Source organism: Apteryx rowi, unplaced genomic scaffold (genome assembly GCF_003343035.1).
Source record: "Apteryx rowi isolate R43461 unplaced genomic scaffold, aptRow1 scaffold_1768, whole genome shotgun sequence".
In the NCBI taxonomy this organism is placed as follows: Eukaryota; Metazoa; Chordata; class Aves; order Apterygiformes; family Apterygidae; genus Apteryx; species Apteryx rowi.
In genome coordinates, this window is record NW_020448050.1 from 1 (window position 1) to 16,198 (window position 16,198).

At 57.9% G+C, this 16,198-nt stretch overlaps 1 pseudogene and 1 gene segment (V, D, J or C); both read left to right on the forward strand.

Annotated features, from left to right (window-relative positions):
• Window positions 1-4,125: 4,125 nt before the first annotated feature.
• Window positions 4,126-5,543, forward strand: LOC112963777. The segment is given in 2 exon segments: window positions 4,126-4,174; window positions 5,116-5,543. Coding segments are annotated over 2 exon segments (477 nt in total).
• Window positions 5,544-5,896: 353 nt separating this feature from the next.
• On the forward strand, window positions 5,897-15,857 carry LOC112963779 (annotated as a pseudogene).
• The last annotated feature ends 341 nt before the right edge of the window (window positions 15,858-16,198 follow it).

The window sequence follows — 16,198 nt, forward strand, 5'->3', positions numbered from 1 at the left end:
AGGAAGAGATCAGGTCAGTGTCCTACAGCTCTGAGGGGCTGCTGGAGGAATGCCACAACCCTCAATCCCTCTTGCAGCCCCTTGGTGTGCTGGGTGACCTGCTGCAGGGGTTGGTATTCACTGTTTGCACTGCCGSACTCCTGGGACTGCTGCACATCTTGCACGTCCAGCACTGGCAAAGAGTGGTGTGACCCTCACCCCAAAGGGGCGTGACCCCTCAAATGGACACCGCCAGCACCAGGCACAAAGAGAATGCTTCAGGCAGGGAGTCTCTTTCAGGTGAGTGGGACATTCCCACTGAGATCTTCTGGGAGCCCAGCAGGGTCCCTGCTCCCCTCTCCCCTGGGCTCTGGGAATACCCGTGACCAAGGTGCCCCTGCCAGGGGGCAGCCCCTGTCCATTCTCCCGCACACTCACAGGCGCTGCAAGAAGGTTTTGCTCCTGCAAGGCTTTCACGCGTGTCTGCATTCAGGCCCCGCGGCCGAGGGGAGGCTTCTTTTCGCTTCTGCTCACAGCCGCTGTTCCCGACGCTGCTTCCCGGGCTGCTCTTGCCGGGCTTTCACGGGACACTCCCATGCCGGTAGCAGCTCCATGGGTGACAACAGCCTGCGGCACCTGGTGGGGTTGGTGTCCTTTGGGGGTGCGCTATTCCCGTGTAGCAGCGCAGGAGCCGTTACCGCGGCCGGGATTCGGGAGCTCCGGGAGCGCCGGCTCCCCCCGGCACCGCGGCTCGTCGCTCTCCGCTTTGTGCCGGGGACGTGAAGGCTCGTCCCCGCCGCGATGCCCGGCCCCTGCCGCTCCCCTCCCGCCTGGCCCCTATCGCGGACACCGGAGCGCCGTGCGCGGCGTGGAGCCCACGCCCGGTCCCGCCGCCTCCCTGTGCCGCACGGAGCCGAGCGCCCCGCTCCCGCCCCTCTCACCTCCCCGCCATGGTCCGTCACGGGCGCGGACACGGACGAGAAGCGGGGCCGGCGCCGGGGCAGGGCGCAGCCCCGGGGCGGAGCTGGCGCCGGCGGTGGCGGCCGAGAGGAGGCGCCGGCGCCGCAGCAGAGAGTCGGTGCTGGCGGGGGGCAGCGAGGCGCGGGCGGCCGAGSGRAGCGCRGCGGAGCGGAGCGGAGCGSMGCGGCGCGATGCGGCGGTGCCGGGGCKCAGGGCTGGCGGCGCTGGCCACGGTGCTCCTGGGTGCGCGGGGCTGGCGGCGGCGGTGGGGTTGGGGGCCCGGGGCTGTGCACCGCGGAAAGCCACGCGGGGTCCGGGGCCCTCGGGGCCGCCTTCGGCTGCAGCCAAACGGCTCCTTCGCAGACCTCCTTTTGCCGGATGTCCTGCCAGCCGCCCAAGACTCTCTCCCTCGTTCATCTGTGCTGTTTCCACTGACCGATTCAGCTGTGCCTCCCTCACTATAGCCCTTTCTGGCTGCAGTCCTCCTTTCATCCTTCCATTCATGCGCCCTTTCTGGGCAGGAAAGTGGTTGTCGACGTGAGTTTCTTCTCTCTTGGCAGTGACTGTGGGCAGAGCTCAGGTGCAGCAGGAGCCACTGGCAGAGGCCAGCAAGGGCACCAGCATCACCATCACCTGCTCACACCCCAATGTGCAGGGGACCACAATTTTCTCCTGGTACTGGCAGCTCCTGCACCGACTGCCGCAGCTGATAGCAACAGGTGTCAGAAGAGGAGAAAAAGTGGTGCCTGACCCACCAGGGACCCTGCTCATCACAGCAAACCACCACTGCAGTGTCCTGCACATCGCCTGGTCCTGGTGGTGGGACGTCATGGTGTATTACTGTGCCGTGAGAGACACGGCAAGACAAGCCAGCACTGCCACTGTGCACAAACCCTGCGGCGAAGTGGCAGGGGGCTGTGTGTGCCCAGGCCCCTCTCCACTCTCCAGACAGCAACGGTGGTTGGGGCGTCTCAGCCAGGAGTGGGGCAGCGTGTTGTGCTGGGGGCGGTGGATGTTGGAGGTGGGAGTAGAGGAGCCGGATGGGGCCAGGCCGGAGCCACGGGTGGGCAGAAGGAAGTCCCCCTCGACTGGGAGGGGTGGAGCCGTTGATGCAGCAGTCACGGTGCTGGAGCCGGTGCTGGGGCTGGCACGCGATGGTGTCCCACTTGCCCCGGGGGGACAGAGCCCTCCCCACGCCGCAGCCCTCCTGGCCCGGCCCTGCCCAACAGGCCATGCTTGGGAGTGGTGGTGCTGCAGATCTGCACACTGCGCCCCCGGCTCCCCCAGGGAACAGGGCGCTGGGGAGCCCGCCAGGCCGAGCCACTGCCCGGTCAGAGTCGGCGTGTTAGTGACCTGAATGCCAGGAGTCTCTGCTGCCCCCCCACCGCCAGCGGCACCCAGCCACACCGCCCTGGCAGAAGCGCCCCGCAGCCTGACCTGGCCTCGCAGTCCTGGCGCTGGGTCCCGAGACCTAGTGATGTGTGGCTTCTCTGAAACAGCCAGTCTTGCCAACACGAGAAAGGTCCCAGCCCACCACTGTCCCACGGGACGGGCTCCTGGCCACTCACCGACCCTCCCACGGCCCGCCCCAGCCCAGCCCGGCTAGGCCTTGGCCTTTCTGGGACACGGGAGGAGCCGGGCGGGGAGCGGCGAGCAATGCTGGGATGTGTCCGCAGGGCCTGACTCGTCCCTGCCGCTGTCTCAGCTCGGCTTGGCCATGGGGGAGTGGCAACTCCCCGCATTACTCCTGCTCCGCCAGCATCTCTCCCGCTCCTCCCAGGCCCTCCATCCCTCTCTCCGCTTCCCCACGGCTCCCACTCCCTCGCCCGCATTTCACTCCCTGCCTCCCCCAGCCCCCGGTGCTGCCTCCGGCTGGGCCGGACCAGGCCTGTGTGGCAAAGGTGGGGGTGGGGGCACAGCGTCTTGGCAGCCTCCTCCTCCGGGAGGAGAGTCCTGGGTGCCAGCAGCCGCCGCGGAACTCCCTGTGCCTCTAGCAGCTCACATTCATGGGCCTCAGGGACAGAGAGAAGAGGTCCAGCCCTATGCCCTGTGCCAGCTGGCCTTTGTAACTGTGTGACAGGGAACTACTGGCAGGTTTACAGGCTTGGGAGAGCAGAGCGCAGCTCACCATCCCTCCTGCCGTGGCCTCAGCTGAACCGTGAGACCCTGAAGTCCGTGTGAGCGGAGGGCTGTGAATGAGAGTGGCTGTGCTGAAAACCTGCCTTCTGCAACTCCTGCTGACTGTGATAGCAAAAGGCCCCACATGAGAACTCATGAAGGACCCTTGTTGGAGGCATTCATGGGAAGAGATGAAGAGTCAGTAGCCTTTGGGACACGGCTAGCCTGGGAAGGAGCAATGATTGCACCTTTGGTCCACTCACTCCAAGGATGGTGGGCGTGCTTGAGACACTAGGCCATCATCTCTCTAGATGTCCTTGCCACAGAAATCTCGGCCCTACCACTAAGCTCTCCTCTCTACTGCATCCTAAGCAAGGACATGCAGTCACTGTCCATACAAACACAAGTCCACACTGCTAGCTTCTCTAGCTTACCTGCCTTTGCCTTCCCAGGTCCATCTTGGCACTCCCACTGCAGCTCTGCGCTTCCCCTCACTCACCTCCCCAAACTCACCCCTCCCAAAAGTGCAGGGTCCCAGGTACCTCCGGGGATTTCAGGCAGAGGTGTTGTTCCCAGGCAGCAGAGGAAGGAAAGGGTAGAGTGCTAGAAATAATGGTGACAGCTGTTCCCGGGAGAAATAGCACCATCTCCACAGAACTGGGCACCCCAGGGGAAGGTGAGAAATGGCCAGTGGGGAAAGCCCCTGAAATCCCCACAGGACCAAGCAGTGGTGTGCAGAAGAGCAGGCATTTCTAGCTGGGGAGGTGAGGACTCTGCTGGGACATGAGGCCAGGATCAGCTGCTTCCTACCATGGGAAACCCAGAGCCCCCAGACCCCCTCATCATGAAGATATCCAGTGGGCTGTTGCCTGAGGAGCAACACGTGTCACTGCCAGAAAAGGGAGAACTGCAGGCGGCATGTTTCAGCCGTGATAAGAACAAACATTTTCTCTTCCCTCTTTCCTTCTTTGCTCCCCTCACAGAGTCATTTCCGGCAGCTCAGCTCTCTTGGGGCTGGGAGGTGGTGTTCTGACTCTCTCACACACAACCAGCAGGGTCGGTCTCAGCATGTACCTCAGCTACCTCATCCTCGCTGCCCTCCTGGGGAAATCGCTGGGTAAGCACTGGCTTTGACTCTCAGCATAGTCCCTCTTTTTCCTCAGGAAAGCCTCCCCCCTCACCAGGTCTCTGAAGGGATCTGCTCTTGAAAAATGCACAAGTGTTGGGAAATACCAGCTCACATGGGTGTTTTGCACCTGTGTTCTGAAGATGCTGTTCCTGCTGGAAAAGAAAAGGTGAGAGAGCAAAGAAACACCTTGTCCCCTGATCACCTAAGACCCCCTTCTCCAGCTTTTCTTTCCCCAGCCCTCCATCTCTCTCTGCCTCTCTCTTCTGATGCATCGGGCCCAGTGTTTCACAGACATGTCACTGCAGAAGCTCTCTGCTCTCTGCAGTCCCAAATTACTGCCTTGCAGCCCAGATATACAGGACTTTTCAAAGTTGATGCAGGCACTGGAAAGCTCTCATCCCACTGCTGTTTTACTAGGGTGTCCCAGTCTCCCTCCTGGCTGGCACATGTAATGCAGCATGCCCTGGCCACCCATTTTTTCCTGCATATCAGCACAGCCAGAGCTTCCTTTTTCCTCATTTCCCACGATGGAGGAGGCATGTGAGATGACAGGTAATGGAGAGCAGGATGAAACTTTTGGCAGCACCTCCCCAGAGCCCTCACCCCGCCACAGGTGTTCTGGTCCCCGCACCTGAGGACCAGGCAAGACAACCTGTCCCCTGGGCAGCAGAAGAGTGGGGAGATGGGAGCAGGGTCACAACAGAGCTCTCCTCCAGGAGCATGCTGGCAGAAGGTGATGGGATTATCACACTGCGGGATCGCACTGAGCCACGAAGGCCAAGCTCCTGCCCCAAACCACTCACCACCTTGCTGTCCCCAGCCTGGGGCTCCTGTTGCAGAGCAAGGGAGAGGGAGCGTTCTTCGCTGGGGGGGGGTTGCATCCTGAAAAGTCTTTCCCCAGACAGTCACTGACTCCTGCTTTCTTCCAGATGCCATGGGCCAGACCATCGTGACTCAGAAAGATGGTCTAGTCACAGTGGAGGAGAGAGGCACTTTCCAGACCACCTGCACCTATCAGACATCCAACTTTTATGGCTTGTCCTGGTACCAGCAGAGGAGAGGCCAAGCCCCGCAGCTGGTATTGTATCACACAGGAGATGGTACCAAGGAGAGAGGCCGATTCACCACATTGCTGAACACCACAGGGAAATACAGTCTCCTGCGGCTGGAGGAAGTCAAGGTCTCTGACACTGCCTTGTACCTCTGTGCTGTGCAAGACACCCTGGTGCAGGAAGCTGCCTTGGCTGTGCAAAAACCCAAGGCAGAGCTCCAGGGAAGGGGCCCTCAGCTCTCCCCTAGCAGCACTATTATTTCCCCTGTGTACCCAGGGATCTGCAGGCCAAGATCCTCTTTCTGAAAGGGGCTGGTGTCCATGGCCTCACAGGAAGCAGAAGTTGGCAAAGGAGCCTCTGCCGTGCAAGGGTTTTCCCTCTATACCCCAGGATGGGACCACACTTGCCATGGGCTGCACAGAGAGCACATGGGCTCTTCTGATCTGATGGAATCACTCCAAGTCTCATCCAAGTCTTGCAGTCCCATTCCAAAACATTTGTTCATTCTCTGCACGGCACATTTGCCCAAATTGCCAAAGGATGGACTTTCCCGGACTGGGTGTTTCTGAAGGACCTAAAGGATGGAGGCACACTGCTTCAGTAGGAACTGGAGCCGTGACCCATGAGAAGTGGGAATCTCTTGGGGTGAGGAGGAGCGATGGACAGGGCCAAGGTTTGCTGGGTGCATTTGCCAACCCCAGTGACAATCAACTTGCATGTTGACCACAGGGTGTGTGTGTCAGGGCAGGGGGATTCTTGTTCTGGATGACAACAGCTCTGCAGACAGTGTGTTTTCACCCTTACAGTTCCGGAGGCCAGAGCCAGGAATGAGGGATGTTCCAAGCCCTGGGGGCCTGAGCAGTTTCACAGAAGGCAGTTTGATTGCAGCCCCTGCAGAGCTGAGGGGAGAGGAGCTGGGGGCAGAGCTGGGAGTGGAAGGGGAGAGCTCTGCAATTGGTGAACTGTCCAGGCAGTTTGCCAGCTTGAAAATATTGACTGCACTTTATGCATTGAAACTGTATTCAGAGCAAAGCACAAGAAAACAAAGCCCCCCGTAATTCTGAGGGGTCCTTTGTTGAAGCAAAGCTTTCCTGTGAATGTGAACAAAGACACCATCTGGGAAGAGATTGTCCTTGTGTCCATCCATAACTAAGTTCGGGGCAATTTGATCTGGGGAGGTAATTTCTTTCCTCCCACCAGGCTACTGTTTCTCTCAAACATAATGAGCATGTGGTTTCCAAGCACAGCTACCATCTAGGCACATTCTACATAGAGGTTAGTGGGGGGGGGGGGTTGCCTTTTTGTCCATTTAAGAGATGCCACACCTCTAAGTCAAAGGAGCATGCCATTTCTGTACTGTCCACCGCTTCCAAGGCATTGTTCACACGCCTCCAGATCGGGGTACCAGGAGGCTGTGGAGAAAGGCCCTAGGAGAGGCATCAGCTCTGCATCCCCTGCCAGAAGAACATCACTGCCAAGAGCTGTTTCTGCATGCCCAAAGCAGCCACTGGGTATGCCCCAGGCCCCACTAAGTGATCAGGAACATTTGCTTTCCAAGAATGGCCTTCTCACCTAACAGCCATCACCTCACCCTGCAAGGTATTTCCCATTTGCTGTGTCCGTTTATCCATGCTGACTAGTTTGTATGTGGCATGTCTGGTTTAGTTGTTGATGCTCCCTCAGGTGGTGACACAAGCATAAATGCCAGTGGTGGTTGCCTTTAGTGGAGTGAACAGAATTGTCTTGATGAAACAAGTGCGTCTGCCTCTTGGCAGCAAAGAGCTTTTGCTGTTCAACGTCTATTTCATCTGCCTGTGCGAAGGACTGTTGACAGAGGCTGACTTTTCTGTTCTCTATTTGGTGGAGTCTGAAAGGAGGGGTCCCCCAGGCAGCCCCAGTTGCCAGCAGTGACATCCCACACTGTGCTGCACCACAGCAAATCCCCCTCCAGCACCCGGGCAATGCTCCAGGAGCCCGGGCTACCCCCGGCTGCAGCATCGCCTGGCGCCACAGCAGGGCTGCGCCGGACTTGGGGCTCCCGCTCGCTGCCTCTTGCCGTGGCCAGCGGGATGCGGGCAGTGCAGGGCAGAGAGCCGGGCCGAGCTGGGCCGGGCCTGGTGTCACCGCAGTTCCCTGGCCGCTGAGGGCTCAGCAAGAGACACTCATTTAAAGGGTGCGTTGTTTGTTCCTAGGAGCTGGGACTGGGATCTCTGACGTGGGGTTATGCAAATACAGCGTTACTGAGAGTTCCAGACTGCAAATGAGAAAAAGCAGAAATTAAAAGCTCCTCTGCCTCACCAGGTGCTTTGGGCTCTCTCATGACTACATTTGGTGCCCTGCCTCACTGGGATAGGGCTGGGGACAGGTCAGCAGAGGCTTCAAGGGAAAAGCATCTCCTCTTGTCCCTTGGAGTCACAGCTCTCCTGCCACGCCTTGCCCCAGCTGTCAGCACTGCCTTAGAGAACTGTTCTGTGCTTCACCCCATGAGAGCGCCTGCAGCCTTGCAGATGCTCCCTTTTCCCTCTGCAATGTTGCCCAGCCTTTGGGAAGACACTAGCCCATGCTGGGTCTGTCTGGGGAGAGGAAATGATGGCTGCATTGTCCAAACAGCCCTTTCTGGCCAGCCCTGGGAAAGCTGTTTCATTCAATGGAGCAAACAACAGAACTGGTGGTGCAGAGTGCCTTACACGTGCTGGTTGCAACCTGCCAGCTCCAAAAAGTCATACTCACTTTCCTACCTTGGCCGCAAGCATTTGGGATATGCCTCACCAGAGTTTGCCAGCAGGGACGTATCCCTGTGAGCATCCAAACACAGCAACTGTCAGCAGGGTTGACTTAGCTCTGCCCTCAGACACCTGCTGGAGGAGAAGCACACAGAACCAGGAGGGAAGAGGGGGGTGGGTGAAGGAAAGGAAAGGAAAGGAAAGGAAAGGAAAGGGAATGCAGCAAGGCTGTAAGAAGGGGCAGAGATAGCCTGCACCACATAGGTGTGTGAGGAGGCATGAAGCAGAGCAGATGATCTGCAGAAACAGAGAAGCTGCTGGATGGGGCCCGGACCAGAGTCCTCAGATCATTGCCCTGCTGTCAGCCTTGTAAGGACCAGAAGAGGATGCCCTGATTCCCTTCTGCTGTCAGTGAGAGCTGAAAGCTCTCACGTTAGAGCACAGGGGTCTTGCCTCTGGCCCTGCACAAAGGTGAGTGTTGCCCCAGCACAAGTAGAGCTTGAGGAGAGACATTGATGTGCAGAGTCAGTGACACCCTTCTGCCCGCACCGTGCTCCAAACTCCATGGCTGGGAATAGCAGAGAAATGGAGTGTAGGAAGCGCTCCAGGGTGACCTACTTCATCCTTGGGTGGGCTCCCACAGCCACCAGAGCTGTGAGTGCCTTTGGTCCTTTTCTTCCTCCTCATCTACCTGCTGACGCTGGCTGAGAATATCCTCATGCTGCTGGCTGTGTGCTGGGAACCAAAACTGCACCAGCCCATGTACTGATTCCTCTGCCACTTGTCCTTGCTGCACGGCCCTCTCCTCCATGGTGGTGCCTAAAGCCATTGCCAGCCTCACAGCAGGGGACCAGGGTCTCATGTCTTTCAGGGGCTGTGTGTCTCAGGTCATCTTCCATTTCCTGGGCCACACCGAGGGCTTTCTGTACACAGTGATGGCCTTTCAGTGTGTCCTAGCCATCTGCCGGCAACTGTGGTATGAAGCCCTCCTGGACTGCAGGGCCTGTGTGTGTGCCTGGCAGCAGGGACCTGGCTGGTGGCTGCCTGCGCTCCACCCTCCAAACCAAACTCACTTTCCCCCTCTCCTCTGACCAAAGGGACTGGGTGGGCTACATCTTCTGCGACATCTCCACCATGCTGAGGCTGGCCTGTGGGGACACTGCCCTTAATGAGAGGGTGACCTTCCTGGATGGGGGTGTTCTTGGCAACGACCTGCTTCAGCCTCACCGTCACCTTCCACCTGGGCATCATCACAGCGCTGCTGAAGATCTGCTCTGCCCTAAGCAGATGCCGTGCCTTCTGCACCTGCTCTGCCCACCTCACCATGGTGACCACCTGTGACGTGCCCCTGGTCTTCATCTACCTGAGGCCAGGGTGCCAGCACCTCTTCGGCAGCACGCTCGCTGGCTTCTACTGCATGACGACAGCTCTGCTAAATCCCCTTGAAGCACATGCTGAAGAGCAAAGAGATGAAAGCTGCCCTCACCAGGCTGTCCAGCAGAATTAAAGGGTTGGGCCAGGGTACACAGACAACTTTCCTTCAGCAGGCAGCAAAGCATCCTGCCTGCGCAGGACCCGTTTCAGGACTCCTGGGTCCTGGTGCTGTCCCAGCAGAAGAATGGTGGTGGGGCTCTGGAGCATGGTTGGGGTTGGAGTTAGGACAGGTGGATGGGGAGCAGCATGCGGCAGGACTGGGGATGCAGCTCTGCTTCCCTTGTGTCACATGCCTGAACATGATTGGCAGGGGTGGGGAAAAAGCAGGCAGTGGTATGACTGGGTGCACAAACACCTCGATTCACTTTTGAGGCTCCCCAAAAGAGACAGAGGCCCATCAGTTGCATGGTGTGATGAAGTGACTAGCCTGACCGGCTTGTGCATGCAGACCAACCTTTCTGTCAGGTAGGCTTTGCGGGGCTGTCTCATTTGCTGCCTCAGCTGCACGCAATGTCCCCGTGCCCCTATCCCCAACCTGCAGGACCCAGCCTTCCCTGCAAGAGGCTTTGCTGCTTGGGGTCTTAAGGCATCCCCTGGGCTCAGAGCCACAGCCCCCCGTGACTCCAGCATCTCCTTACCCTCTGGAGACATCTTGAGATCCAGATCCCAGAGCTCTGGCCATGATAGGTCTGTCTCAGTCTCTCCTCTGCTCTGCTCTATATGCATGCGGTTTGACCGCTCATCCACACAGCTCCATCCCACGGGTTGTCCTCAGGAGGCTTGCAAGTTGGTGCAGACTCAGCTGTGTCATCTGGGAAAGTGGCAGTTATGGGTGGCCGAGGTCCAGCTCCCAGGAGAGAAGTGGAAGGAGGAAACGACCACAGCAGGATGCTGGCATGGAGACTCCTGAGGCAAGGCTTTTACTGTGCTGGGCACCACTTTGCCAAGTGCTTAGAGGCCAGGGGGCCCAAAGGGGACAAGTCAACCCTTCCTACAAGGGGGCGTCCCATGAACTCTGCCAAAATCAGCCTGCTCCTTTTCCCTAAGGCGGGGAGGATACCTTCTTTCAAAACTACGCTCCCAGAACAGGAACTATGCTCCTAAACTTGCCTCCTTTCTTGGCAGCACTTGGTACTAGCTGCACTTGTGAATCCTGCAGCCATGCTGCTACCAGGTTCTTACTAGGACACCCGCCCTCAGCCCATAAGCCGTGTCAGCCTTTCAGCTTCTGCCGAATCCTAAGCCTCGAGCTGCCCTTTAATCCCCTTTACTTCAGCCAGATGCAGGCTCTGTTTGTCCCCTCCCTCACACTGCCAACCTTCTTTCCTTCATCTTCCTCCCCTCCCTTCTCATCTCTGTGCTCATCTTGCTGGGGAATGGCCTCACCCTGACAACCAGCCTCACTCACCCACACTCCCCTAGGTCAGCATTACCTGTGGAGGCTGAGATGGTCCCTGCAAGTGAGGGGGGGAAGTAGCGCCTTTCCCAACAGCCTCTTTTGCTTCTCCAGAAATGGATCAGAGTGTTGTGCAGAACGTGGCACCCTCTGGCCTGCCTGTATAGACCTGCCCGCGCAGTCTCAGAAATGCATCAGAAACAGAGGGGACAGATTCCCATCCAGCCCATGACAGACTGTTTCTCCTGAAGGCAAACTGTCTTCTCTGGGTCCCTCCCTCGAGGGCGTGGCAGATGGATTTCACGTTGTCATGAATGAACTGACCGTAACTGTTCCAGAGTGACGCTCAGCTTAGCAGTTGTCTCACCACAGCTTAGCTCCCCCGTGCAAAGCCTGGCGCAGCTCTCACGCAGCATTCTCTCCTCTTGCCAAGCACACGTGCAGAGTTCTCCACCCTGGGCCTTCCATCACAGCTAGCAGGCACCTTGGGCATTTGAACTGGGCAATTAAGAATGGGGCAATTGAGAATCCAATGCACCCAGGCATTGCCAGGCATGCAAAAAGTTGCAAGGGGAGTCAGCCATTACATGGCAATGGTCAGTTCTAGCAAGACAGAAGTGCTTGTCCAAGCTCTGCCTGGTCGTCTTTGCTCTGACCTACCACCTGCTCCTCAGCCCAAGCAGGGCCAGTCTTTCATCTGGGACAGACAACAGGGGCTGATTTTGTCCCACTGACACCAACAGAGACAAAAAGTGTAGCCCACCGCACCCTGGATTCCTCATTCTTGTTTGGGCCTTTTATTGCTCGGGCCTTGATTCTTTTTGGACATGGCAAAGCTGTTCCAAACAACACAGTGTTTTGCCCTTCTATAGAAACACAAACCTAAGCAAGCAAGGACAGAGTGGGCGACAGGACCAGGGCCAGGGTCAAGGTTGGGACAAGGGAAGCACGTGGGCCAGTGGACCATGAGCTACGCAGCAGCACCAGGAGGAAGCGGTGAGTGATAGATGACTCCCTGCTGCGGGGGACAGAGGTGTCACGGTTTGTTGTGATCTCTCAAATAACAAGGCAGTGTACCATGTGAAACAAACTTTATTTTTACAAACTCATTAAAGAGAAGAAAAAAGAAGCAGAAGTGAACAAGCAAACAAGAGGTTAATCCTTTGCCCTAGATTAGCCCGGGGACTGCCTGTGGGACAGGTAGAGAGAGGGAGATCCTGAGGGACGTGGGCAGTGTGAGGAGCCACGTCTGCCTGGGCATGGGCATCTCACCCCAGTGCTGAGGCTGCCGGTCTCAGTGGGGGAAGAGGTGAGGCCTTGGTCTCTGGGAACAGCAAGAAGATGCCTGGTGCCTGGAGCAATGATGCTCAGAACAATGTGACTGGAGATGAGGGCTAGTCGCTGAACCACGGGCAGGAGGAGCGTGAAGGGAACTTTGCCTGGTCCCCTAGGCCCTGGATGCCTGAGTCCTAATTCAAGCCCACCATTGCATTCAAGAGTTCCTCGTCTGCACCCAGTGGACCATGGACACTTGAGGGGTGCCAGCATTTTAATCACTGCCTTAAGCCAAGGGTGGAGGACCAACAAGAAATTGTCAAGTAGAATATAATATAGAAAAGAATAGTGAAATAGCATTAATAGTGAAGCCAGGTGTCCCTAGAACAAACTCAGGGAAGATCATCAGCAGGTGAGAAGGCCTCTGGTTGCCAGGGCTTTTGGTCTAGCCAATGCCCAAGAGCATCACTCAAAGCAAGAGTGGCCCTCCTGACCTGAGAGGCACTCACCAGAGGCAGCTCACAGATGCTGCTAAGGGCAGAGGCATGTCCCACTGTCACTGCCCCTTCCCAGTGGAGTTGGGGGGATCGGTTTTCACACAGGGCTGTTGTGGAGCAGAGCTGGATTCTGGCACTGGTGGGGCCTCAGAGGATCTGGGCAGTGGGCAAGCTGCTCTGTGCTTGGAGGAGACAAGGCACCACAGAGCAGTTGTGGCGGTTTGGGAATCAGCTGTTGTCCTGGGGCTGCCCTGGCACAAGCAGGTGGTGAGCCCTGTGGGCTATTCCCGCCATCCCCACTCCTGTCATTCCTCACGGACATCTTCTGTCCAAGCCTCCTCCCCCAGCACAGCTCCCTTTCTCAACAGCCCGTGGAGCTGCTGACATCACAGGGCCAAGGGGGCATTTTTTCGGCAGAGATGCAGCAAGGCAAGGACTGATGGCCACTGGCTCTGGAGTAGCCAGGAACATCTCCCTCAGCTCCGAGGGACAGTGTCCTAAAGAGCATCCACTGCTTGGAGTCCCTCCCTCCCATTCCTCTGGGAGTGATGAAAGGTCCCTTTGTGCGCTCCCCTTATCCCCTGCCCTGACCAGTGCCTTTCTCCCAGGGCAGCTTGGGAGAGGGTGTACCCAGGGAAAGACCACACGGAGGCCCAGGCTGTGATGCAGCATTGCTTTACTGAGTCAGAAGAGGGGAAGGTAGCTGTTTCGAGGGGAGACCCCTTGTGCAGGGAGCACCAGGAGCAGCCGAGAGTCTGCAGCCCGTGACCACGCTAGAGTTCCCGCAGGGTGCCAATTGCCTGCCCCTCAGTGCGATAGCGGCCAGAAGATCCTGCCAGCCTGGCTTTGGGGGTGCCTCATGGACCAAGGGAGCAGCAGGCAAAAAAGAGAAGGCAGAGAAAGAAGAGAGTGGAAGAAGGGGAAGTTAGGCATTGGCCATGTTTTTAGGGAGACAAGGCTGGCCCTTTCTGGCCAGCCATTGCAAGAAGAGGCAAGGATGGTCACGTGTTCTGAAAAGAATGGCCCGAAGCAGCATTGTGTGTCCAGTTCCATGTCCTGAGTTCCTGGGAGTGCTTATCTGGGTGTGTTGTCAGTGGCTTTAGCAGGGGAGGCACCTTCTGCCACAACAGTGGCTGGAAATGCTGGAGGAGTCACAGCACCCAGAGGTGATGGGGACTCCCTCACAGCTGAGGATGATGCCAACAGCAGCAGAGGTGGAGGATCCCACAAGAGTGTTCTGAGGGAAGGAGCTGAGGATGGGGCCGGGCAGGGTCACCACCACAGGAGAGGGCTGGATGACAACGGTGGAGTCCTGGCACTGCCTGACACAGGGCTCGTTGCAGCTGTTGGCCAGCACGGTGGGACCTCAGGGCCGGCATGGCAGGCACTGGTTGTAGCAGAACATGTCTGGGGGCTGGGGGTGCACCTGCGAGAGAGGGCAGGGAGCAAGCAGAGCACCCGAGTGCATGAGCAGCAGCCTGTGACCCTGCCGCAAGGCAGCCAAGGCACCTGCTGGGCTGGGATTTGTAGGCTGTGCAGGGAGGCACACAGGCGTCTTTGCCTCAACTTGCCAGGGTCCTGCAAAGAGCTGCCAGGCCCAGGAAGGCTCCTGCCTAACCCATAACCCAGGAGCCTCTTCAGTCAAGCCCCTGCTTCTCTCTGCGCAAGACCTTCACTTCCCTTCCCTCTCCCATGACAAGGAGATCCGAGCCCCAGCAGGGGACAGAGCTGATATCAGCTGAAATGTCCACTGAGCTGAGACCTTGTTTTAGAGGAGGAGGAGGAGGAGGAGAGGTAAGGGCTTCAGACTCACCTGGTTCCCAAGGAGGAGGATGGGGAAGAAGTGGGTGAGAGAGTGAGGACTTGGGCTGGCTTTTATACTGCTCCTGCACTGCCCCAGGCCCAGAGGCACGCTTTGCAGAGGTGACAATTTTCTGGCAAGCTCCTCTCCAATGCAAAACCTCCCAGCTAATGATACGGGCTCTGCTTTTGTTTCCTGCATTGCTGTCTTTTCATTTCTCGGTTTATGCCGTGACCATTCCCCCAWGAARGCTTCTTCTGAGTGCTCGGATGAAAGGSCCAAGGACTTCCAGGGCAGGAACACGTCAGTGTGGTTGGAAGACTCAGCTCAAGTGCCAGAGGGGTCCAGCACAGGCAGGTGATGTAGGCCTGGGTCACTCCTGTGGGGTTGCTTGTGGCCTCGTTTGCCGGAAGGCGTCCAGCTCCTGCAATCCTTGGCTGGATGCCTAAGGGCTGCCATACAGGAGGATGTGCCAYGTCCTTCTCTCTCCCTCCCTCCCAGCTCACTCCACTGCTCACTTCTTGTCACCTCCCCASGCAGGTGGGCTGTGCTGCTAGGTTTTGACCCTGTGCGGCATAACACYMTTCTCCAGAAAATTCTGTTGGCCTCTTYTGTCACRGAACCTCTCGGGGGAGTCTCTGWGGGTCCCCMAASARCACCATTAGCATRTTTRGGRCCMAGTYCTTSCCCGGGCTGCTCGAGCCCTGCCCATCCAGGGTGGTTGCCAGCATTTCCTCAGCTGAGTCCACAGCAGCTCGTGCTTATGCACCTGTTCTTTTCTTGCGTGCACTTGTGTGCACGCTGGCTTTGTGTGAGTGCAGCTGGGTGCACAAATTTGTGCACGATTCCACGCAGGAGTGCATGAGCAGGTGCATGTCTGTCTGTACTTGTGTGTACTTGCTCCTTCCCTAGGAGGGAATGTGCTGCTCCTGGCAGGGGCACTCTCCACTGCTCTACCCACAAACAGCACAGAGCAGCAGGTTCCCTGGGCCAGAAGGAGCGCGACTGCAGCTGGATGGTTATGGCACAGTCCCGTCAGAGAGCTGCCCAGGGCACAGGCACAGGAATGCAGSCCCTGTCTCCTGAGCCCTCCTTTCCTTCTCCCTCCAAAGATCACACTCTGCTGCTGCCTSTTTSAGGCCCCAGCAAGGRCAGTTTTACACCACCTGGGAACCTTAATTTCCCTGCAGGTAACAATACTCAGAGTGCCTTGGCAAGGCTGGCAGGCACCATCCCCTGCTTCTCCAGGCCACGACATATCTCCTCTGCCCAGGGCTAGAGACTTCAGAAGGATAAGCTTAGCTTTATGTGCAGGGAGAAAGGCTGAGGAATCCTGCCCACCTCATGCTCGCCATCCCTGAGTGGCTCTGCTGCCAATGCAGTGTCAGTGGTGTGTGGGATGGGACGCAGGCTCCTCGTGTCCGGCCAATGCCAAGGGCACCCCTGCGGCTCATCGACGTGGCGCTGAGTCAGGCAGACCTGGGGCTGAACAGGTATTGAAGCAGAGGGACATGAGTCCTCGTGGCACTGTGCTGTGAAAGGAAGGACAGACCCCCTGTGACGCACAGGGACGCACAAACAGCTTATGATGCCTTTGTTGTTCAGCCACCAGGCCCTTCCCGGCCCTCACTGAAATCTGAGTCTGAGTGCCTAGCAGCTGCCCTGAGAGGGAAGGAACCTGTTGTCTTGGGTGGCCAGTTGCTTGCCAAGGGCTAGGAGCTCGGCTGTTGCAGAGGGACTGCCAAGGCTCGTGGGACCCTTGCACTATTCCCTCACGCTGCTCTTCCACATGGGTACCAATGATCCTGTCACGGCTAGCCATAAGCATATCAAG